At 38.9% G+C, this 25,742-nt stretch overlaps 2 protein-coding genes across 7 annotated transcripts in view; one reads left to right on the top strand and one right to left on the bottom strand.

The window, feature by feature from the left end:
- The window catches only part of PDE5A (phosphodiesterase 5A), a 75,787-nt gene that overhangs the window by 21,012 nt on the left and 29,033 nt on the right, over positions 1-25,742 (top strand). For all 6 annotated transcript variants that reach the window (XM_026096110.2, XM_026096109.2, XM_026096111.2 and 3 more), the window contains exons 4-10: positions 6,285-6,356; positions 7,405-7,494; positions 8,767-8,904; positions 10,307-10,374; positions 13,614-13,722; positions 21,029-21,113; positions 25,249-25,424. In XM_026096110.2, the coding sequence (XP_025951895.1) occupies positions 6,285-6,356; positions 7,405-7,494; positions 8,767-8,904; positions 10,307-10,374; positions 13,614-13,722; positions 21,029-21,113; positions 25,249-25,424 (738 nt within the window). The remainder of the gene's footprint in view (positions 1-6,284; positions 6,357-7,404; positions 7,495-8,766; positions 8,905-10,306; positions 10,375-13,613; positions 13,723-21,028; positions 21,114-25,248; positions 25,425-25,742) is intronic.
- The window catches only part of LOC135328147 (uncharacterized), a 51,893-nt gene continuing 43,864 nt past the window's right edge, over positions 17,714-25,742 (bottom strand). Inside the window, exon 4 of the mRNA XM_064510498.1 lies at positions 17,714-18,803. Within this exon, the coding sequence (XP_064366568.1) occupies positions 17,714-18,637 (924 nt within the window). The 5' untranslated portion in view covers positions 18,638-18,803. The remainder of the gene's footprint in view (positions 18,804-25,742) is intronic.

Raw genomic sequence — 25,742 nt, 5'->3', positions numbered from 1 at the left:
ATAGGATAATTTTATGAGCCTGAACCAAGGCTCTACAAGAGCAGGAGAGCAGAATAAGTCTCAAACCACTCAGCCTGTCCTCTCATTTGAATATTTTTCCACCTTTAAAACATGATAAAAGTTAAGTTTCCCTCTTCCTGTGATCATTCTTTGGCTTAAAGTCTCATTTTTCTTTGGGTGCTAGTTTTACTGACTTATAAAACCTTCTCAGGAAGCAAAATCATATTCCAAAGTCAGCTAAAGGAAAAAACAACAAAAAAGGGCACTAGCTGCCTGTAGAGCTGGAATAGCTTTCACAGATTTAGGCTTGTAATCTTAATGTACAAAAAATGCAGCATGAAACAATCCAGAATAAAGTCAGAGCACAGCCATCAGCTATCATCTATAGGGAAACATGGCAGGTCGCCTGCTACTTTTAGAGGTAGGAGTCAGCTATTGCAAGAAAATAGTTAGTAAAAATAAAGGCCTCTGATAATTAGAAGAAAATCTCTCTTTGTAATGTGGATCAGGCTTTATTAAATGGGATAACTGATACAGCTGAAGACAAAAGGTTACAGAACAACTAGCAGCACTGGCAGATTGCCTGCGTTGCCAGAGAGTACTACTAGGAGAGCTGTGTTTTGACATGGTAGAACAGGTACAGATGATGGCTCAATTTCTAGGCTCAGTAACTTTTCCCCCTCTTTTGGGGGGACTGATAATAAGAGAATGAACAATTTCCAGTATCAGAATTGCTTTCTGTATTTGTGGTATGCCTGTCTTATGTGAACTGGATGGTAGTATTTGTATTTGACAAAGTATTTGGTTTCTGATCCAAAGGGAACTTTTCTGCTAACTTTAAAGGAAGCTGGACCAAGGCCTACAGTCCTTTACCTACAGCTTGTACCCTTCCACCCACCCCTTATGCACCTCCAATACATCAATCTGGATAAAGGATCTTGTTAGAAGCTGCAGGGAAGTGGGGTGTATATATATAACCTTGTGCTATCTTCCCTCCTACCTACAGAGTAAGACTGGGGATAGGGTTCATGAAAAGAGTTAGTAACATTCAGCACAGCAGGTCACTGGCTACTTTAGGGATTTGGCCATAAACTTGCAGGTATTTTAGTATAAGGGGATACTAATTATTTCAATCTTTATACTCCCTTAGTCTTGGTTGCCATCCGTCCTGAATCCTTCCTTACCTGTTTCTAGCTGTCACCTCCTTTCATGGCTCTTTTTTGGCCCCTTTCTTGCCTACTAGTTTTGCCTTGGGTGACCAAGAAATATGTAGGGTAATTCTGTAGGCATATTAAGAGAGTGACAAGAAATGAAAATGTAAGTATTTTTGCTTTATGGCTACAGGACTCAGCTTTCAACAGGATTCACACATTGCCTGCTTGTTAAAGAATTAAGGAAAGGCAAAATATTGTGCCTAAGTGACTACAGTTCTTAAAAAAAAAAAAAAAAAAAGGAAAGAAAGAAAGAAAAAACTGTTTTATTAGACTGCAGCAGTGCTTTCATTACTCACTGTCTGGGTGGACTGTCACTTTTTAAAGCATTCTTCAAGGTTTACAGAGAATCTGCTTTATCTCAGATATGTAAACGCATCATCTTTGTTGCCACAAAGATGTCACGCTTTTAATGCACCTGGTATCCGAGTAAGTTTCCTGTACTGCTGAGCTCACAGCAGTTACAGTCATCCTTGATTCAAATTTTCTGCTGTGCAAACAAAACTCCCCAGCTGGAGTTCAGGCCTATTGTGATTTCAAATTTGTTTATGTTAAGTTCTAAAAATGAGGATTTTGGTTCATACTGTGCTTAGATTTCTCTAAAATGCAGGCCTACGTTCTCCATGACCTAAACTGCTACCCTATGATTTACGTCTGTCCTAGTTACATAATTACTTTAGTAACAGGAACAGATCCTCTTGAGTTTTCTACATCTTCCTCTAATTACCTGGTTGCAGGCAAGACTCCAATGGCTAAATAATACCCGTCTGAGGTTTTTCTCATTACTGTCTCTATACGAGATTATACAGAATTTAGTGAAGTTCGCTGGAATTTGCACTGATGTAAATGAGGTCAGAATTTGGACCAGGGTAGCTTCCAAAACAGTTAATTTTGTATGAAGAAATAACACATACCACTAAGATGTCTTTAAAAGCTTAGCATGTCACTGAACCAAAGAGAAAAGGGTTGTCATCTACATACAAGTTGTACCATCATCAGGAAAACAATGGATTTTCAACAGTTTAATTCTCCTCATTCCTCCCTCCCCCTTCTGTTACAGTCTTTTATTGGATTCAAAAATGATCATTTCCCTTGGTATGCATGCCTTTGTTAATGTCAGAGAAAGCTGCAGTGCTAATGAAGGGAAGCTAAATTGTCTCTTTGTATTAATATGGTCTTTTTATTGTTTCCTCATAGCTTTTTTAATCACCACAAGCTTTCCTTTCATGGAGGGGAAGTGTTTACACAAGACGAAAGTGCTCACCTTTTGGAAGCCTCAAAGAGCTTTTGACCGCATTCAAATTGTCTTAGCTCACAGTGGTTCAAAGCTTAAAAAAAAAACAACCCCCCCCCCCCCAAAAAAAAAAACAGAAGGCAGACAATGGTATGAGAAAAGGCCTAACCATTAGTCTCTGTACATGTAGGTTAACATAAAAGCATATAAACTGCTTAAGGAATTTGCTTACTGTTTGAAGTCTACTGCCGAAGCATATGTGCCAAGTTGTACATTGTTATTACAGGGAGAATGTTCACTGGATAAGAAATACTTCTCACTTAAATTAACGAGAGTTTGACTGTAGGAAGAACTGGGTTGTATGGAATGGACCTGATAGTCAAGCGTTATTTCAAATAGACATGTTTGAGCCTGTAGTTGGCAGTGGTTCATGCTGCAGAACAATGACCTTACTTGTAACACCAAAATTTTTGGGAAGACTAGCGTGAGAGATTGTAAATTGTCTTTTCCGTTACTAAAATAAAACTATTTCTAAGCCCTTCTTCAATTTAGCAATTATAAATGTAATGATTAACAGTTAAGTATGGCATTTTATACATGCACACCAGTTTTTATTCTGATATTGTTAATCCAAAAAAGCAAGATGAAAAATATTGTCATTTATACCTTTCACTGGTATTACCCTACTTGAGTCTCAAACAATGCAAGCTCCTTGCAGCTTTATCAACGGTTTGTTGTAAATGTGCCAAAAACTCTGAAAAGAATCGAAAGCTTTACATACACTTTAGGGCCTCTTACCACACAGTCTTTCATGTTATTGTACTCAACTAAGGGGTCTTCATCTGTGTTAGAAATTTCTAGCCTCTGAGTTTACTACACTGTAGATTTATTGGCTTAGCAATAGATGAGATCCAGCTATTTAAATAAATGTGACTGGTCTAATTGTAATGAAGTGTAGGGTTTTAGTGAGTGACATCCAGCTCCTCCCAGATTCCAGCCTCCCTGCTTTACCTCCTGCTCTGCTGCTACCCATCCCCCTCAGCTCTGCCTAACTCCATCCCAGGTGCTGCTAGGAGCTGCTTAGCCTCATGCCACAAACTGAGCTTCAGTTGTGGGTAGCAGCACCTGGGATGGAATTAGGCAGAGCCCCTGCCCTCCACTTGGCACCTTCCTCAGAAGGTCATCTCCTTTTGGTACCCTTATCATCCACACTCATAAAATGGAGTTGAGTTCACTGCTTTACAGCTCCCACTACTGCTGTCATTTACAGAAACCTGTCATTATTCATTAACAGTTAGAAGAAGTTTGTTGCCTTGACAAGTCAAAGAAACTGTACCTTCTCCAATTCCCTTAAGCCTAAAGTCAAATTAGTAACAATTTGCAAAGCTGACTCAAAAGGAGTGGAAACATACTGAATTCTACTAGGCAAAGGCTAGGGCCTTGAAATCCAATAATCTAGATGTTTATGCAACAGAGAGAAACATTTATCATAGCAACAGTTTGATTAAATAGAAGACAGGAGTAATAATAAAATAATGAAAATCATTATGCTTTTTAATGGAATGACATTTGAGTTTGAAAACCTCTCATTTTCACCTTATTTACATTCAAAGTCAGGAGTTTCCCAACTGAAATTAACCTGTTTGCCCTACCTCCTTCTCAATCCCTTCTAATTTTAGTGTGCTATGAAATTACAAGGTTAAGTTTATGACTTGGAAGAATACGGAAATGTAAGCACAAGGATAAGTGCAGTAAGTATAAGCATAAGTGCAGGATCCAGAAGAAGTTTAACCTAGTTTACAGGATGGAATGGTCATAGCCAGCACACAGATAGCTTGAATAACTGCAGTGGAGATCTAGAGAAATACTATCCCCGTGAATGAATTTTTTTTAAGATATGTTTTCTATTTTCACAGTGGCTCCCATGAAGGTCTCTTTAAATTCTCTTGTTTTCCTTGGGCTCTGAAACAGATCCAAGTTTCCCCTTCCTCCCCCCAAAAAATCTGTGTTGCGTATATAAAATGCAAGTCTTAAAATTGGTCACAAGAGGATGGAGAAAGAGCAAGTCCAAAGCAACCATCCAATTTCCTTTCTCCCCAAAGTTCAGAATTACAGCCTGCATTAAAAACTGGAATCAGTACTAAGCAAAGATTTGAATTCCACTTTCATCTTTTAAAGCGGCTTTTGCTGTTTGCAAGGCAGATGGTTTGCTCGGAGCTCTCAGAAGCATGTAGAATTGAACTCCACAGAGACTGCCAGTAACAAAAGCATCGTGCTTAAACAGCTGTGTTGTTCTCTCACATTCATTTTATATTTCTTTTAAATCTAAATCAACATCCTGTATCAAGAAGTCACATTTACTGGCTAACTACCCTCTGTGTAGAAAGTTACAAAAACACAAGAAGTTTGGACTTGAATTGACTGTCCTTCCAGGATTGTTTTCTGCTTTGTAAGAAATCTTGTTTTAATCTCACAATTTACAGAATTATGTCTAGAAACTTGACATCAATTTTTATCACAGATTATTTTTATACTAAAAAGCACCAGCTAGGAATTTAACATAATTTAGTCAGAACTTTATAAGAATAAGACTCAATGTGTAATCTGGCTTGTGTTAATGTTTGATTCCATTTTCTTTCGCTTAAATGCAAAAGGAGACCATCCAACACAGAAAGTCATTCTAATGGTAAATGGAGCTGTTGATGTCTTTATAATTATTTCAAAAATAATAGTAGTTTTTTTTCTAGTTCAGGTAAACACTCCTTGGTACCATTTGTGCGCTGATTTAGTTAAATGGGCAGCCTTATTTTATGAAGCCAGTTGGCTGGTCATCTTAACACACAGCCCTCTTGAAAGTTAGGATTTCAGCAGTGTGGCAGGTACAGAAAGAACCATCTAATGAAAAGGCCACAAATGTTGATCAGGGCTTATGAGTTTGCTTCTTAGATCCATCACAGGTGTCCTGCAGGACCTGTGAACCATTTTTTTTCCTTTTTTTAACCCTTTGCTTAACTTTTTTTTACCTGTGTGCTTCTTTCCTACCTCCTGAATTCCTTCCTGAAGGCAAAATAATTAAAAACAGTGAGACGTCGGCATACCATGGCAAGAGGACAGTCTAAGTACTCAGCTGAAGCATAATAAAATCTCTCTTCTCAGTGCTGGTTTACTGTGGTTTTAGTAAAAGCCTACCTTTAAAAAAATCCTTAGTTTGAGTAATAAACTTCAGTCTGTCAGAACAGAACCTGTGTATACAATTTCTATCCTGGTGAAAAATCGTATGTGATTGGTTTCACACAATACAGAAAGATTGCTAGAGCCCAACTCTGGATCTATCCTGGTGAAAAATCGTATGTGATTGGTTTCACACAATACAGAAAGATTGCTAGAGCCCAACTCTGGACCCTGTGCTGAGCTCCAGAAAGGAGGCTGTGTTACGGAAACTTTGTCAGACCTAGCAGGAACGGCATTTTTTATACCCCAAAGCAGGGGAACATCAGTGAAAGCTGTTGTGTTGTCTGGCTTATGATTGCAGAAGCATAAACCGTTGCTGCCCTTCTGGGAGATGATTGTTCTAGACTGTAGAATAAATTTTAGATGAAATGCTCTCAAGAACATCCCAGATTCATGCCTTTTTTTTTTTTTTTGATGTTTCAGGTTCATGCTCAACAATTTGAAATATGAATAAATTTGAAAAAGCAGGTTTAAATATCTTCTGTTCTAAAAGTCAAACAAAAATATACCTGTAATGATGATTTATATCTTCTATAAACATGTCTATAAATAGAATCCAGAGACAGACTCCTAAAAATTATCTAATTACTCTGTTCTGAATACCATAGGTTGTTGGTGTGGCTCAAGCTATCAATAAGAAATCTGGAATTGGTGGGACTTTCACTGAACAAGATGAAAAGGTATGAAAAATGAATGTTAATATTCTCACAGGGGAAGGGAGGTGGCTTCTTTTCTATTTTTCATACTAATTAGAAAGTTAGAAGTTACCACAAATTAAACACCTCTGAAAAACCTAAAAATTACTGGTAACACTGTAAATTTCTTGCTTTATCAGGTCATGAGAAATGCAGATATGAAATGGTTTAATTTCTGGATCAACTTGATATCTCTCATGCATCACTGAAACACAGGCTTACTCTACTGAAATGTATTGTAAATCAGTTTCATAGCTTTTAATAGACATCATTTTTTATGAAGTTATTTTAGTCTCTTGGCATCCCCAACAATACGTATTTTGAATATTAAGCTTTGCCTGCTAATGTTTTAAAAATCTTTGGATAAATTATAAACAAAACATATATGAAATAACCAGAAGTGCGGAAAGCACCTTAATTCCTAACTCTCACACTGCATTGCTTTCCAACCATTGCCAGACTTCACATTAGGACTGGCCTAGCAAAAGAGGTTGGACTCGGGCTGAAGAAAGCTATCTCAATCCTCAGCAATAAACAAATCAGTATTTACTCTTTCCCTTTTAAAACTTTCCCCTTTAAAACGGAATACATAATGAATATCTGCAGGATGTCAGAACTAATCCCATTCCAAACAGGAAAGAACTGTGGCTTTGTTATGTTAGCAGAATTATATTTCTACTTTCTAAGAAACTGGATTTCCAGCAGATTGTCTAAATTCGGTTCTTCTAGGTAAACTCTGTGTTGTTACATAACAAGTTGATTCCTCTCTGCTGCTTCTTATTCCACTCATACTTTTACTAGCATAAATAATGAAGATCATGAGTTTAAAAAGGGAGAAGAGATTCTTGAGGAAATGTGAGCAATACATTAAGTCTAACTGAAAAATCCTGAATGTGTGATTGCCAAAAATAAATTTAACAAATGAATCAATACTTCAAAGTGAAAACAAGAAAAAATTGCAGTAGCTTGTCTTTGAATAAGGTTAAGATGCTGTAAGACATTATCTTCATTAGATGTTGATGTTTATCTTCAGGATTTTGCTGCTTATCTGGCATTTTGTGGCATTGTTCTTCACAACGCTCAGTTGTATGAGACATCTTTGCTTGAAAACAGACGTAACCAGGTATGGTCAACAGGTTTGTCCCAAGAATACAGAAATTATGGTAGTTAGGTAATAATTAGTGCCTGCTCCTGATATTTCTTATATGGTAGTTATTCCTTGGCTGTTTTTAATTACTGTGCTTGAATCCTGTGTATCTCTGATAAAAGCCCTAACTAATTGCACGGAGAAGTGGCTGGGCTCAGTCTGTGAGAAGCAGACTGTGAAGGGGAAGAAGGTAAAGCAAAGTATCAGAAGTTAATTCCATCCCAATATACTAAATATTGCCTGAAGTTATCCTGTGGTTCACTGTATATATTATACAGCTGGAGGCTTAAGTACTCCAGAAATCTCAGGTAGAATTAACTTTACAGAATAGCAGATTGTACAGATTGCTCACTTAGTCTCCAGCTCATTTAGTCTCCTACACCTGTGAACAGTCACTTACAGTATTTTCAGTAATGATAGGATACAAAACTAAATCTCCTACTGATGAATGTAATTGTATTCTGTTGCATATTGTATTCTGTCTATATTACTGATAGGTTATTTTTGGGTAGAATATGGCTTTTATGGGTAGAACATATCTGCCAAACTCAGTATGAAAAGGTTTTGGAGAAATAACTAGGCAGCAGTTGTTTTAAAATTTTCTTGTAGATTTGAGTTACCAAGTGACTATCAGTGTTAGTAAACTGGTAGAAATTTGGATAATGTTTTCAAATTGATTCCATACTTCTTGTGGGGAAAAAGGGACTATAGATTGACCGCAGCTGAGAAGTCCCTCAACAGCAGCTTTTTAATATGGCAAACTGCATCATAATGGTGTTTCCACCAAAGAAGTTCATTAGGATCTGCTAGAATTGCAACAGATAATAATTGTCACCAAAATTTTTAGGTAATTTAAATATCATTTTTGGTATTTTCAAAATACACACATGAGCCATTGGAAACTATTAGGTTTGCTATGGGCAAATTACTGTGTGCTGTCTGGATTTCAAAAGTTTTTTCTGATGAATTCCTTAGCTCACTGAACTATTGGTGCCTAAATCTATTCTGTCTCTTTCACTGAAAACATCAGACAGCTAACTATGCTATTTCTTCCATCAAAGGTGTCATCCTGGCTATTAATGATTGTTACCTTGCAGTCTGTATGATTGCCAAAACTTAATTTTTGTCACGCAAGTACATGTTGACTTCCTTGATTCAGGGAAGAAGGGAAAAACTAAATAAACTAGCAATTATAATTATTGCTTACATCACAATTAGTCAAATTGTCACAAAGGGCTTTTTTTCCAGGTGCTTCTTGATCTTGCCAGCCTGATTTTTGAAGAGCAGCAGTCTTTGGAAGTAATTTTGAAGAAGATAGCTGCCACTATAATATCCTTCATGCAAGTGCAGAGGTGTACCATTTTTATAGTGGATGAAGATTGTACTGTGAGTATGTTTTTTATTTAAAGACAGAAGTGCTTATCCCTGGGACCAGTATGGGCTTCCTCCATTCTGGTTCAGTAGCATTTCACACCCAGATCATGTTCTGTTGCTTTTGCTGGCTCTGCCTTTGCTTTTATAGAATCACTCAGGTTAAATGTCGATTTGGGAGACTTAGGTCTTTGTGTAGGCCATACTCTGCTATTTTATGCAGTCATTTTGCACTGCCTGTTGGCAAATTAATACTTTAAGTTCTCCACGTGGCTCTTCCCCACTCCTCCAGTTAGTATCGTGGTTCTCTTATGGCATAGATCTTGAATGTAGAGCTCTTTTGTGACTCATTTTCTTGGCTACTGATATAGGAAGGAAAAAAAGAAACGGCTGGAAGGAAAACAATGTGGCCTTCACTTGATGTGCAGAATCACTCTTGATTGCATTTTTTCTTTCCTGTCTGTATCAATGCAGGGAGTTATCTAAACAAGGTATCTAAACAGGATCATGGAGTGTCCCAAGATCCTGGCTCACCGGAGCAAAGCACAGCTCCTTTCCAATCTGCCCACCTGCATTTCTTTCCTATTGAAAATAGGCTGCAGAATGACGAGCAGGATATTGTGTGCCTCAGTCTTGTACCGGCATTCCTAGTTTTACTTGTCCTACTTTGTATGGGTATACTAAGATCTGGAAGTGAGGCAGTATTTGCAGGTCCTGTAGCACAAACATAGCCCTTGTCTTCACTTGTGTTTATCTGCCATCATCACATCTCTCAGTGTAGGAGAGTCACTCCTGCACACAAGTGCACACTCCTGCATCACAAGAATACAGAATTTACATAGTTTTTGTATTCACATATTCACACAGTCTGTGCAGGTTAGCTAAACTCCAGAACCTGGTTTCCAGTCTGTAGTTTGAATCTCTAGTACAGAGAGAATCTAATTTCTTTCTATATTTAGGCATCTCAAATATTAAAAAAAAAAAAGAAAGCTATGTGAAAAGCAAAAAAGAGACCTGTCAATAAGTTTAAAAGGCTCTGATGCCCCAGCCTGTCCAAGTAAAGCAGACATTATGCACTCCTGTTCTGAAACTGGATGAATGTTAAAATATGGAAGTTCCCTTCTAACAGGTAAATTTGGCACAGCTTGTAAATACTGGCATTTCTCCTCAGAGTGAATGATCAGTAAGTAGGGATTCAAAAGAGTTCAATGATATTTAAAGATGTATTTTAAGATATTTTTGTGGTAGGATCCTGATCTATTGATGCTAGATGTGAAATGCAGTTAAATAATTTTATACTTGCCCTTATTACAGATTAGGTGCAGATAATCACAACAGGCTTTTTTTTTTTCATGACTACTACTATAACTTGTTACAACCACACCACTATATTGAAAAAATACTCTTTATATTTCAGGATTTATTTTCTAGTGTGTTTCACATGGAATCTGAGGAATTAGAAGATTCAGCTGAAAATCTGAAGAGGTAAAACAATGTATTCAAAATTTGGTTTGTCACAGGAGAATGTTGAAGAAATTAGGGTTTTAAGGTCCTTTCTTATGAAAAAAACACTATTTTTTCTAAGTACCATTTATTATTACTATTTGCTGGGGAGCAGATTTTGCCCTGAAGTATACATATACAACTTCTATTGCCTAAAAAGGTCACACTGAGAGCAGAATAGGAGAATAAGGTGTATTCTCTTCTCTTTGGCAGGTCTCAGTACCTATAAAAATCTTAGTTTTGGAGTTCTGGTTTTTATACTGTAATTTTAACTTACGTAATTATCTCTTCTTCTTTTCTTCTTTTTAATTAACTGTATTAGATTGTGGTAACACAAAACAGTTTAAAAAACATGCACTTTTTTCCTGAAGAAAGAAAGTAAAAGCACCCAGCATACTTCCAGCAACTCCTGATGCTCCCTTAAATACAAGCCAGGCAAAATGGAAAAGACAACATAGTAATGTAACTTTATTTGCAAGGAATTGGAGCAGAGAGGAAAAACTCGCTCTCTCTCACTCCACTGCTCATGTACTGCCCTGCTTTGACTGTGCCATGGAAGAGCTTCCCGTAGTGAGAAGGGAAGCCGTTTGCTAACCAAGCAACCCTATACCATTAGGTACTCCCTTTATTTCACATACCTAATGTCAAGCGTAAATTATACAGCCCTTCCTTACAAAAACATTACCAGTGTGATATTTAGATAGAATAGACTTCCAGGCAGATTCTTGAGCAAGTTTTTCGATAATAGAAATAATCTGGTAAAGCAAAATAAATCCTGGGGCTAAATTTAAGATACAGAAAATTATTTTGTGTTTAAAACTTCCATGTTTTCTTACTGATGTATTACCATTTGTTCATAATAATTTATAGTCTAAGACTCCTGGTTGGATTTTGAGCTCTGGTTATATGCTTTGAATAACAGCCTTCCGGTTTAGCATGTTATTTTACTCTTGCTGTTTTTAATAAAGATAATGATGCAGTAAACCAGTACGCAAAACCTCCAGAGAAGGGGTCAGCCTCTTTGCATTAGGTATTGTGCAAATGCACAAAGAAACATCCTTGCCATAAAGAGCTTATAAAATATAGATCTGAGCTTGAAAAGATCTGAAACATTGGTATCAATATAGATTGAAGAAATATTGAATACTGAACAAATCAGTGGCTTGTCATAGATCTGAAGTTACATATTTGCCTAATTCTGTTTAAGATCACAGCTTTGAGAAGATCTAACAATAAAATAATAGTTGCATTTCAAGACTAAGCTTTGGAGATGTATAAAAAGTGAAAAGTGAAAACTGATTTTGTGGGCTTGTCTAGAATTGATCTCTAAGAAATCTGTGTAGACTGCTGTCTATTGTAAATTAGACACATCCACTTCAGTAGATATTAATCAGGGTATTAATATTTTCTACTTATGACTTTTATCAAAATTTTGTAAAGTACTTTATAATGAAGGATAAGCATTATTCTCATTTTATAGATAGGGAAACTGTGTCAAAGAACATGACTGACTGATTCAAGAATAAAAGTCCTGAAGTTGTAACTCTCAGTTGTCTTCAAGAAGCCATCAAGAATTTCAACCAGGAGGAAGGGAAAGAGTTAGAAATAGTTGGATTCAAATACACAAATTAAAGAGTTTCCATATTTAGTCTGAACTTCTGTATTTAAATTTTGAAAATTACTCCATTACCTTTTTCTGTCATTAAAAGCTGTTGTTTCAAATAATGTCAAAAGAGACATAGTTGCATAAAGAATGTGCTACTGCATGTGTAGTGTCCAGAAAGAAAACGGAGATTTTTGTATCCACTGGACCTTTTTTGCAATAAATATTTCTTATGGGAAATTTAACTACACATATTTGAAAATTAAGTCCAAAGAGTGTGGCATAAGCAAGTAAAAACTCTTGAACTCCGTTATGATCTTAGACAACATGCAATCAGAAAGTACAGAGGCACAAAAGAATAGTAAGATCACAGGGTAAATGGGAAATTTCCTGTTTACTTCCTCCTCTATACTATGGGGATGGTAAAGTGACAGAATTTACCCTTTCTATTCATTATTCCTTTCATGCATACTAGTTAATGCACTCCAAATCTAACTTATTGCTTGCATAGGCCATTAGTAAATTATTTCTCATAACTGATAGGGAGGGAATGCTGGAGACTTAATTGCATATCTGAATCTTGTTCAGCACACAGAGCACAGTTACATGCTGCCATATACTAAGGACTGTACTATGATTCAGCCATTGGAGTTAAACTTCTGCTATGTTCTAAGGTCACAGGTTTGGGGAGACAGAAGTATAATGACACAGACTAGACGGGAAGTAGTATTTACAAGATAAAATTTTTGGCTGATTATCCAGGACCCTGAATCAAACCCCAAATCAGGCGGGTTTTCAGAATTGTAGGGTGTCACCATGTATAACCAAGTAAAATAAAGAAAAAACAATTCCCTTCCCCCAGTACTGCGAACATCCCATGGCTATGCACTTACAGCAGAAGGATAACTAAAGTCAAATCCAATATCAGAGGGAAACTGCAGAGACTTGATGGAAATAACCACATATTAAGACGTGTCCTCCTCCAAAACAGGCAAAGGGGTCAACAGAATTGAAATGCCTTAGTTAAATAAATCATGGCTATAAAATTAGGAGAGAAGTGATTGATTTTTGTAATGATTTTTTATGTCCTGATTTGGAAAATCAGAAATTCTTTTTCAATAATACGATCCCCATGCAATTGATTGTAAATTTACTTTCCGATCACATTTGAAATGAACTTAGAATCAGAAAATTCACAATGTTACCAGCTGCATTCAGTGAATTTTACGTGGTAGTGATTTTTCAAGTGTGCCAGATTTGTGAAGGAATATTATTTTGAAAAGGTTCTGTTTATTTCACTATGAACCCTTTTGTTCATTATCCTTCCTCTACATAAGCTGTACTGATTTGTTTATTTCTTAAGTTTGGTGTTTCTGACTTCTTTAACATTTTAGCAAGTTAAAGAAATGGTGTAGCATACAAACGGTGTAGCAGTTTTGTGATGGAATGCCAATGGCAGCTGGATTAGGAGACAGGATTTGTAATCAGCTCCATTATATAGATATTGATTGTATCTTTCTTGGCTTTATACAGGAAAAATTTTTACAATTACCTACTTTGCATAATGATATGACCCATTGTCATATGACTTATGTAATAAGAATGTTCTATCTTTCAGGGACTATGATACAAAAAAAATCAATTATATGTATGCTGAATATGTCAAGAATACAATGGAGCCCCTCAACATCCCAGATGTCTGCAAAGATAGAAGATTTCCCTGGACAGTGAGTAAAATAAGAAAAAAAAGGGTTGACATTCAGAACTGGAAAACATTTTTCTGTTTTTTCTCTCCAATCTTTTTTTGCTTTCCATTCATTATTCCTGTTTTGTTAATTGGAAGGCAGAGCTTTTTCGATGAAGTTCATTATCAATGTACAAATGATACAATACTCAAACAGAGTGAGCAAGGTGACCAAGAGGGGCTTTTCTCCCTACAGCATTTATTAAAAAAGCCTAACATTTGTTTGTCAATAAATACACACTGCAAGGTTGAGAGGTAGCAGTATGTTCTAAGGAAAGCATCTGAGAGAAGAACAGCTGGAGGTTTTCAAAGCAACCCTCTGTAGTTTACTGTGGTTGTTGGGAGGGCCTCAGAAGTTCCTTCCTGTTCATTCCCTCCTTTCTCTCTTGTTCTGGCAAAGATTAATATTATGGATGCAGATTCTTCGCTGTTTTGAAGCAGGAACAACTTCACACTTCTTTGGCAGCTTATGCTTCACGCTTCATCAAGTGGTGTCAGCTTGTGATATGGTATGCGAGTGAGCACAGACACAGATATGGGAGAGTTAGGAGGGAAGGTCACTTGGCAACATTCAGACTAAAGTCACGATGCCTTTTAAAGTCATTGTCAACAAAAGGCAAACTTCTAGCTGTTTTTCTGTCAATGTAGAAAAATATCTGCTCTTCTCATTATTTTTAAGCCTCTTAGCTGGAGGGGTTCAGATAAAGGGTAATAAGAGGAAGGAGGAGGTATTATGGGAGCAGATAAGTTTTCACCAAACTTTTTATTGAGTCGCACAATGGGAAGGTCAGGAAGTACGATGTTCGGTGTGATTGTTTCAGTAAGTGGAAAGGAGGGGCAGGCTCACACTGGTGAGCTGTCTTGCTTCCCTCTTTCTCTGTGCGAGGTTTCACTGCTGTTCTGGAGTGGGATTCAACGAAGGACTGAGCAACACAGTAATTGAGAGCTCAGCACTTTACAGTATAAGGCCCAAAGCTATCTTAATTGGAAGAGTGCAAGAAAAAACAGAATCAGATGGATGCACTGTATTACATCAGTAAAGAAACAGATGACTATTTGAAGACATTTTAAAATTGAAGAAATACTTTGAGAGTCATTCCAAACAAGAGCCTTTCACTTTGCCGAGGCAGTCACGGTGGCTGTGTCTCCACCACTGTGTAGGAGCAGTTTCAAGGCTGCTGAAAGCTAAAGTACCCTGACATGAGGAAAATCCAAGGTGTACCTGGTGCCCTAAAACCCTGGCTTGTCTCTTTCTTTAGAGCACTTAATGACATCCTTACTCACTTTATGAACAGACCCTGGTGCTTTTTAGCTGCTTTGGGGGCCTCAACCACCTATGTAGTGATATGAGGCAGACCAGACAACTTGTTTCTTCCATGGTGGAGGCCTGCTGTTGCCTGCCTCAGGTTCAGGCTATTTAATGAACCATAAATACTATGGTACCTTTTCCGGGTTGGGACCGAAGGCGGCCCGTCCGCCCATGTCAAATTAGGAGACGGTCATTTGGAGACGAGATGTTATGTCCCAACGTACAAGCTCGACCACAAGGGAGCTGGGCAAGAGCAAAATTCAGCAAGACAGAAGACTGAGCAAGCCCATGTCGTCTGTGTGAAGAATTTTACTGTTGCCTTCCAAAGAAGGACTTTGGATTAGTAAGTCCTATATTAGTTAGTAACAAATATTAAACATCCTTACCTTTACTGGTAAAGATGTGAATTATGTCTACAGAGGATAGGAGAGCTCTACGAGAAAAGAGCCTCGCTATCCTTAATTGGCGACTACTGAAAAGTCCAAGGTCGGCGAGGAAGCTGTCATTTGCCTTATACCACTTCCCGCGAGCACCAGTTGGGAAACCCAGGAACTCTACCTCTCCAGCTTTTGTCAGTTCTTTCACTTGTTCTTCAAGATGTTGATATTTTCGGACTTTCTCTGCCGCTGCGTCTCCCAGAGATGACAATCCACTCTCATAGCGGACTGTAACGTCCACTACTTTCGCCCGGCCTTCCTTAACCACCACCAAATCTGGCTTAAGAAGCTCGTTGTTATTGTCTCTGAGGTTGGGCTCTATGTAGATCTCCCAGCCTTTTTTCTTCGCTTCTTCAGCCAGCATTCCACAAAAGATGTTATGCCTTTTAATCCGGGCATCCTGGACTGCAGGGCAGTAGCCAATAATATGTGAACAAGTCTCCCATTCTGCAGGACAATGTCTGCATCCCTTTGGTGCCCCTTCTCCCAGCCCATGTGCCAAATACTCCCTAGTGGGATAGACATTGGCACGCAGCTGTATCGCTGTTAAAAGCTTCCTGTGAGGAATGCCCCGATAATGTACGAGCCAATCATTACTAATGTTATCGTTCTCAAAGTTCTTAATGCCGCGGCCCTGTGCTTTCAGACTGGCCCAGTTCTCTAACTCTCTTTTCCTCCACTTGCTAGGAATAGGATAGATGACCCGGGGAGCTGGTACTTCCCATTCGGATGTCGTCTCGCTCCCATCCAGTACGGCCGGAATTCTCATGGGGAGTTCTTCCCCAATTGATGGTACTTTATCCGCCCTTCCTCCAGCGGCGATCCACACCCTCTCAAACTCTCCCTGGATGCCTTCTTCCAGAACAATTGTTCTGGTGATGGTATCGGAGGATTGGGCGATACGATGCAGCCGGCGAGCCTGGATATTTGGAATTTGGCTCGCCAGCCGCGCAATTCCAAGACCACCGTCCTTAGTGCTGGAATACAGGATGGCGTCGCATGTACTGGGTGGTAAGTGAAGCCAACCCTTCACTGCTGTTCTTATCGCAAGGTCCAAGGAATGGAGGTATGAGACGTTCGCTCCAGCATGATCAGCCGCATATAGCAACTGTGGGACTGCATACACTTTCAAGATTTCAACCTTCTGAAGTGGTTTTAATGGGGCTTCCCCGATGTTCTTCACCCATGTGCTCAGCTTTTCTTGCAGCTCTGGTCGGGAGAGACCAATCCAAGGGTCAACTCCCAGGCCCAAGTATTTCTCAGAGCTGCCCGGCTCAATTAGATGCAGTTGTTCTCCATTAATCATCCACGGGTCACAGTTGTTAATTGTATAAGAGTCTTTTGTGGGCCTTATAAAAAACCCGTGGCATTTCGCTGCTTGCACTTTCAGCCCGGTTTGATGACAAAACTCTTCCACCACTTGAATATTCTTTTGCATATTGTCCCACGAGTCACTCAACAGCACCAGATCATCTGCGAATGCCAATGTTGATACAGAGCTGTTCTTATACCTAAAACCTTCTTCTCCCTCTTCTAGTCGACACAATAACGGATCCATTGATAGGTTAAAGAGAAGCGGGGACATCGGATCGCCTTGCTTCACCCCGGTGAGGATCTTAACCTTCTCCGAGTGGGTTCCCCCAACCTCCAGCCGCGTCGCACTGTTGTTATACATTTCGGCAATAATGTCGATGATATGACCATCAACATCTTTTTGCCTGAGGACCTGGAAGATATGTTGATGATGGACTGAATCAAAGGCTTTCGCCAAATCCACAAAGACAACCCCAAGCGATTTATGTTCTTTTTTCGCATATCGGATCAACATCTGGAGAAGCTTGAGATTTTCCGCACAGCCCGGGGCTGCAATAAACCCTCTTTGGCAGCTGTTAATTGGACATGCTTTCCGTAACCGTGTTGTTAAGATCCGGGAAAACAGTCGCAGGATAGTCGACCCGATGGTAACGGGTCGCCAGTTGTTAATATCCCCTATCTTCCCAGGATCCGCGGATTTGGGCAGCAGGATTGTTCTGCACTCCTTGATGTCATCAGGGATCTTCCCGGCCAAAAGCCACAGATTGAACAAATCGGCTAGTTGACTCCCCTGAGGGTCCTTCTTCAGGATATCCCTCAGGCTTAAGCCATCAGGCCCGGGGGCCGAGTTTTTATTCATCTCAGCCATGTTCTTCCGGACTTCCGCTGGGGAAATCATCTTCTTAAAAGCAGAATTATTCGCTGCCCCCGCACTGTGGAACGCACCCAGACTGAAAGGGGCCACCTTCTTCCCACTTCTTTCTGAATGAATTATAAAGTTCATCCATTGGAAGGGGGCACTTAAGTGCTTCGATGTTATCCAAAATGATACCAGCAAGCTTCTTACGATCCATCTCGAAGAGCCGCTGGTATCTCAGGTATTGGCCCCGCTTCACCGCCCTGATCTTCATCCACTTTCTCTCCACCCTCTTGGGCACAGGTCCAGCCTGGTGCTTTCTCAGTTGTTTCAATTTGGCTACTACGGCATGTCCCGCCAGCTGTGCCAGCCATTCCTCCGTTGATCCTTTGATGACCTTCTGGGTGTCTTTGGTACCCTCCAGGACCTCCTCAAAAGCGATCTTCAGACTGGGGGAGAGGGTTCCAGCTCGTATTCTCTCTGCAGTAATCTTCCTGTATTCTGTCTTTATCACTTCAATCCTTTCCTTCTCAACCGGTTCGTCCCCTTCACGCCGATGTTCTGCTTTCCTTGGCGATGCTGATGTCTTAGCACCTGCTGCAAGCTGGCGTCTCTTATCGCTGATCTGCTTCGCCGTTTTCGTGGGCAAATGCTCTCCGATCAGCTTATTCACAAAGCGTTCGTTCTTATACTTCTTCTCCAACTCTATCAGTAGAACCGTCTCCTCTTCCGTCCAACAGCTCTTATGCATACCTCGAATTTCTTTTCCCTTCGGACGAGACGCTTCAATCCTTTCCTTATTCCTGAGCAGTGGGTGCACAAGCCTTTTGTGCTGAGAGAGGCCGCTTTTGGTCTTAAACTCTCGGTTGCATTCTTCACACATGAAGCCACTGGGGCCACCAGGGCCTTCCTCTTCACGTTCAACTGGAGCCCCCTGGCATCTTGGGAAGTGGCAGGCTATACTATGATGTTTCTCATTCATTCTCCCACATCGGGAGCACGCGAACAGAATTCATCGCCGACCGTGGGCTCTTCGAAGATGGTCAGTTAGTGCCGCCATTCTTCCCATCTTGACACCGCAGCATGGACATGCTGGATGTTCATCCGGGACTTTCACGATTGGCGTACTCACACCAGTCGCTTCCCCCCTGGTGTCAAGAATGGGACTTGTCACAATTGGAACAGAGATTGCGAGCCCAGAGGGAGATGTCGGCACACTATCTCTCACGTCCTCCTCCGGCACCTCTTCAGTACCGGTCATGGGAGGCGATCCGATAGGTGCCAGCACCTCATAAACCTCCGGCAGATCTTTTATGCAATCATATGGTGGTTCGGGATGAATCCCTCCCCAGCCGACATAATCCGAGTTATAAAAAGTCAAATTAGGTAAGTGGTAGGCTATCTCATCAGTTGTTATTACTGCCGGAGTAACACTCACGGCCTCATGGGGAAACTTCCCAGTCTGAGTGGCCACCGAGACAAAATTGACAGCCCAGGATTTTATTGGGCTGTACATATTGTGTACGGGGGTTCAAGATACAACCAGAAGAACCAGCCCCCAAGTTCAACTGGTGTGCCTTTGTATCGCCCTTAGGCGAAGGGCTCTGGACACACGAATATATAGATCGTAGTCAAATTAATTTAGTTTCACCTCGAGGATACTACCGAGCGGTCGGTGAAGTCGATCGGTAGGGTAGGAAGTAACTATAATTCCACGATCACACTGGGGCAGAGGCTAACTTGGTTACCCAGAGACGGGCATCCAACGGGACCACGAGGAGGTGTAGCCTCTGCAGCTAAGCCCAGTTAGTAACTATGGTCCCGTCTTAAGAGAGTCATAGTTACTCCCAAGACAACTTGTTTCTTCCATGGTGGAGGCCTGTTGTTGCCTGCCTCAGGTTCAGGCTACCTAGAAGGACAGTACAGAAGCCACATGCTAAGCCTCGGCACACACGTGTACAAGTTCTTCCCTGAATCAACAAAATTAGTGCAGCACAGACAAAGTTCGAATATCTACACCAGCTCTTTTAGCCATTTACACCTGCTCTTGTTTAGTCTCCTTCCTGTTCATTAATACTGGGTCAGGCTTTTTTTAAGCACTGCGCACTGTGGTCTTATCTCCAATCAAGTCAAATTTGAATTACAATGCATCTGAACTTTACTATGAAACAGCAGGTTCTCCTCACAGTAGCTATAAACCAGTTTTCATGCAAGCTTGACTTCAGTGTTTCTCAGCTGGCCTTGCTGGAGGGGTCTAGGGAGAGGTGCAGATTTTCCTCCTTTTTTACAGCTAATTTCATAGGTATGTCTTTCCGGACCACAGTTCAGAAAGCGGGAAATTCTACTTGTCAGTTATTCCATCTATTCTCTTGATAATGAGCTACTAATTATTAAGTTCCTGAAGTCATGTGAAGTATTTGGCACAATGTAAACCTTTCAGATTTTCTCCAAAGAATTATGCTTCCCCTCTCCCATTATAACCATTTGTGCATTTGCCTGCAGAGAAATAGTCTCCAACCACTGGCAGAGCACCACAGATCAAAGCATCAAAATTAAAAAAAAAAAATCCTTTTGGATCTGAAATATTGTGTACTTTTTTTTTTGCCTCATGTACAATCAGAGATTGGACCGTATTTATCTCTCAGCAACTGCCACGTTACTCCAGGACTAAGTGCAACAGAAAAGAACTAAGAACTTTTCTCACTAGATATTTGAAAAAGATGCATTGTCTTTTTGTTCCACCCTTCCCTCCTCTACCCCAAGTAAATTCAATTTCCTTCACTTAGAGCATGAGATAAACCGACAGCAGAGAAAAGATGGCCGAAATGTTGACCTTTTTAAAAAACTAGTCATGCTTTGGATCATAACGCTGGTCTCCACTAAAGCATATTTCATGGTCATAGTGGATTAAAGATCTTTTTAATCAAATAATCTCAAACAAACCAAAAGGGCTGCTGAAAATTTTAGTATCATTAAATGCACGATTAGCATGCCAGGTAGCCGCTCTTCTTTTATGACATCTGTTCATTACAGTGGCATACTGCAAGTGTGTACAACTGTCATTTTCCTGGAAGTGGTACTTTGTAATGAAAGAATCTATTATCAAATTAGCACATGGACACAAATCACTGTAAACTTCTACTGAAAGATTATCATAATCTGTATTATTGTTCACCAAAGCTTGTATCAAACACAATGTTTATTATACTGACTAGCCAAAGATGTGCAAACTCTTTGAAAACATGGCTGCTTTGAAAAAAGAGTATGTAAACCAAGAACAGTTTTAGATCTCAGCTCTGCAGTTTTTTCACTTTGGGTACTTGAATAAGCTTGTCTGTAAAATTGTAACTGTAGTTTTTTGTTTGTTTAACAGAATGACAGCGCAGAAAATGTAAGCCAACACATAAAGAGTTTGCTGTGTACACCAATCAAAAACGGGAAAAAGAATAAGGTGATAGGTGGGTAACTTTACAAAAAAAAAAAAAAATTGTACATTTCATAGAAGTAGCATGCTACATGCTCCGTAGTAAAACCTTGGCAACAGGGAATCTAAAAGCATGGGAAAAGATCCTTAATTATCATGCTTTCAACTAAGACCGCTGCAACCTTGACTGTAAATTGCTTACCTACCAAATTACTGTCTACAACACCCCTGTGATATTTCTTTGTTTTTGTAGCTTCTTTGCATTTGATAGTGTTCTGTAAGTAAAATTATTTTCATTGTTTCCTGTTCAGAGGGTCAGATCTCTCTCTTGTTTGTGCAGGTCTTTTAAAAGGCAGTAAAAGATAGAAAAAATGTATACCAGTAGATAAGCCCTTCAGGCCTGAGCTGTCTGTAGTGCTGGGCCTTAAGGGAACAGTGGTGGCAGCCTGGAAGTTTGCACTGGGGAAGGCAAACTGAACTGCACAGACATTGCCACTTTCCTCAAATGAGACTTGGCTACAAAAACACACATACATTAGAAGGCTAAGTGATGTTCACTTTCAGTGCTGTGAATTGCCCTTTGGAAGTGCCTGCTTCTCTCTGTGGGTTATATGGGGAGCCTACAATCCTATTTTAAGACATTAGATTAGGTGCCTAAAGTTACCTAGTGTAAATACCTTCTGCAGTGTCTCCTTTGCTCTTTCTAGGACTGTTTTTCTTCTACATTAAAGAGTGGCCACACTACCACTGGATTCCTGTGGTAAAAATTTCAGAAGTAATTTGACATCACTTAGGTCCACAAAGGCCTAGAGCCTCATGGAGACTTAGAAGCCTAGTTCTCTTTAATTCCCTAAAAATATTTAGGTGGCTGTGGTCTGGATCCTCAAAGTATACACCTAAATAGCTTTGAGGATCTGGTCCTAACAACATTTCAGGGAATAAGCTTAATGAGTTGTAAGACTTTTACTGGGTTTCAGATTCACCTTAGACAATGGGATGATGACAGTTTTGAAAATTACCAGAACTTCCCTGTCCTAAGAGGAACAAAATAAATATAAGTCTGGTTTCCTGGCATCAGTAAGCTCCACAAGCAAATAGAACATATAATGCACTGATTTCCAGATAGCAGCTTGAGTTCAACAGCCTCATCTTTATGAAACTTGGCAAGGAAATGTTTCAGAGTTCCAAGGATGCATTTTTATCCTTGAGAATTACAGCAATACTGCCTAATCAATGTCTGTACTAAATATGAGGCCCCTTTTCCATGAAGACAGATTTTTTTTCAATGCCCAAAGCAGACAGACATTGCTACCTAATGTAGTTCTGTGAAGTTTCCTTTGATACCAACTTCTTCAATGAGATTTTTTATTACTTTCCTTTAAATATTCTACCAGGCCCCAAAGACAAAGATGAAGATTGAACTGTTGGAGCTTTAGCTAGAGATATTTCATTATGTTGTTAGCTACTGATAAAAAACAGTTGCATCTGATCTCATATAGGGGTATCATATGCTGTGGAAGTTCAAACTGAACATTTCAGTTAGGCTATCAATTTATGTTGGCTTTTCAAATCTGAGTAATTCTCAATAGGAAATATTTTTCAAAATCTCTTGAGGTTCTATAGCCCACCTAATGTTTGGATCTTTAATAGGGCAAAAAGTTGTCTTGGGTACAATACCTAGAAGTTCCTTTAGTGTACTGTATGCTATTCAAGAAAATTATAGGTCTCCTTTTTTATTTTTAAGATTAGTATTCCTGAGACCAGAATTTGGGGAGTGGAGATGGAGCAGATGGTGGGGGGAGAAGCTGTCCACAACACAACCAAGCAAATTTTATTGGCAAGAGAGATGAAAAAAACTTTTTTATTCTTCTGACTTGTGCATTTTTCAGGTATTTGGTGAAAAGTTTATAGAATCTTTCTGTGGTTTTGTAAGTATGTCCCAATAAAGGAATTTTGGGCTTCTTTAATTCTGAGGTATGGACCCCTCGATGGTTTAGGGAAGCTTTTGAAAAATGTTTCAATTAAAGAGTATTTTTCTTATATATTGCATACGCTATTTACTGTAGTTATCTTCGTTTTTAAGAGAAATTTACATACACCCAAAAGCTGTGTCTTTTAAGAATGCATTTGCTCTTGTGCCTTATTCTGTTGAGTCTTAAATCTTGTGTTTATTACATCACAGTTGCTATGGAAATAATGTAATTTCATAAGTAGGACTAAACAGAGATCTTAAAATGAGTTCCATGAGACTGCCCTATAGAGTTTAATAAGTCAGCTTCTTTTTCCCAGGAAAAAGTTAATCTTGTTCTTACTGAATTCTTTTTCCCTGAAATTATGTGTTTTTACTATCATCATTGAATTATCTGGTAGTCTCAGTCCACTGAAGTTCAGAATCCTGTTCACAATGTTCAGATATCACAATCCCTGCCCCAACAGTTTACGGCTACAGTTGATCTCTTTAGAGCAGAATCTGATACTAAAATAAGTTCTCAAAACAGAACATAACTTGGAAACAGGATAGTGTTCTTGTATTTTCACATTAAAGCAAGTGTGTACATACAAGGCCAGTATTCTAAAAACACAGTTTTCATGTGTGCAGCATTTTTGTCCTAAGACTTCTACATTCTTTTAACAGGGAAGACACACATGTGGTTCCTCACAGACTATTTTTTTCTTTAACAAAACACCTGAAAGGCTATTTTAGGCAACAAATGTAGAGTGCTAAAATGGTAGAAATACTTTCATGTAAAAAATCATTAGCCCTGACAAGACCTTATAGTAGCTGCTGATCACTGTTGGTACTGATACAAAACAGTATTTATTATAATTCATTCCTTATCCATAAGCAGAGAGCAAATCTGGCCTCCCTGACCTTATGGTGGCAAACTGTAAGTACCAAAGGCAAGCACTCAGATTCTGTTCAGGTATACCTATGTAAATCTTGCTGAAGCAAGAAAACATAAAAATTAGTAACAATGTTCTGGAAACATCATATTAAATAGTTATATTCCCTTTCATTTTTACTGGTTAAATATATATTTAATAGATTACTATTTCTACTGCAAAATGTTCTTCATAAAATACATACAGTATACAAATTGATAAGTAATAGCAATTTATAACAAATGAAACTATGATTTTCACTGGGATAATTATTTGCAGTTGACCAGGAAAATATTAGCTTTTATCCTCAAATATGTGGAAAGTGGGAAAAAACAACAGGATTTAAGATAACAATTATCTACACAGCAGTTCTGCCCAAAGGCATTCTATACTTGCAATGCAGCTGCTTTAATTCCCATTCTGATTTCTTAGCAGAAACTGCCATCCATTAAGGAAAGCTAAGGTGAGGTATATATGTGAATTCTCCTTTGCTTAAAATGGTACCAGGGATTTTTGCTGAAGCAAGGATTGGTAGAAGTTATGTGTCAGACCCCTCAATGGCATGTGCACAGAAAATTCTCATACTGAACAGAATCATTAGGAAATATTAACACAAAATAAACAAATGCAAACACAAACAACTTTGATGCTAACAAGCTGAATTCAGTTGGAGGCTTCTTCATGACTAGTAGACTTTGGAGCAGGCTGTAATTCAATCACATCTTCATAGAATCAGCAAGTATACTTGAACTTTGAGCCTCGACTTCAGTATTTTCTGTTCAGTTCACTTAAAAAAAAATGTGGTACTGACTCAAATAAGGAAGTGAAAACTCTGTGTACCACTGTTCTGACTTTCATAAATGTTCCTCTGGCATGGTTACAAAAATTTAATTAGCCTCCAAAGGACAAATTGTCTTTAGGGATTAAATCGATCTAGAATACAATTAATAATAAAAGTCAGGATGAAAACTACCCTAGAATTTTGCAAGATAATCAAGTCTGTAAAGCCTGACATTTCTGTTTTATAAATCCTAATAAATATATTTGAGTCTACTAAACAATATATAGTGTTTTAAGTATTTATTCTGAAATACAGTGAAATTATTCTAAAAAAAATTGGGGTGGATTCTACAGCATTCTCATTTGTCACTTTTATGTATACTGTTGATTTGTACTGTAGGCTAAACAGAGTTTTAAACTTAATTTTTCTGTTGATGCTCCATACAATAAGGTGTTATTTTGGCAATTTTCTATAGTACTTCTTTTAATTTCGGTATCCTCGTTAGGGGTTTGCCAGCTTGTGAATAAGATGGAAGAAAACTCAGGCAAAATCAAGGCTTTCAATAGAAATGATGAACAGTTCCTGGAAGCATTTGTCATCTTTTGTGGCTTGGGAATCCAGAACACACAGATGTATGAAGCTGTAGAAAGAGCCATGGCCAAGCAGATGGTGACATTAGAGGTGAGCTCAAAATCTCGTCTTTAATTGGCACAATACAGATTCTCATTTTCGCCATACCCTGTCTGTTCTGCTGCTGCTACTCATTTGAATACTGAACAGAAATTGTTCTCTCACACGAGAACAGCATTTGGCCCCTCGAGTTGCAAAAGAATACTGTATTTTTCTGCTTGTTTCCGTATTTGCCTGCACACTATTTTATTTGGTATTGTATTTTAAGTTTATTGTTTTTAGTGGTAAACCTAAATGCATCTTTTCCTCTACACAAGGCTACATGTTGGCAACATAGCTCATTTGTTCTGTCACATAGGAAGAGGAAAT

The sequence above is a fragment of the Dromaius novaehollandiae genome, chromosome 4 (genome assembly GCF_036370855.1).
Source record: "Dromaius novaehollandiae isolate bDroNov1 chromosome 4, bDroNov1.hap1, whole genome shotgun sequence".
Taxonomy (NCBI): Eukaryota; Metazoa; Chordata; class Aves; order Casuariiformes; family Dromaiidae; genus Dromaius; species Dromaius novaehollandiae.
Note: the sequence above shows the minus strand (reverse complement) of the source record. Positions and strands in the feature narration are given on the sequence as shown.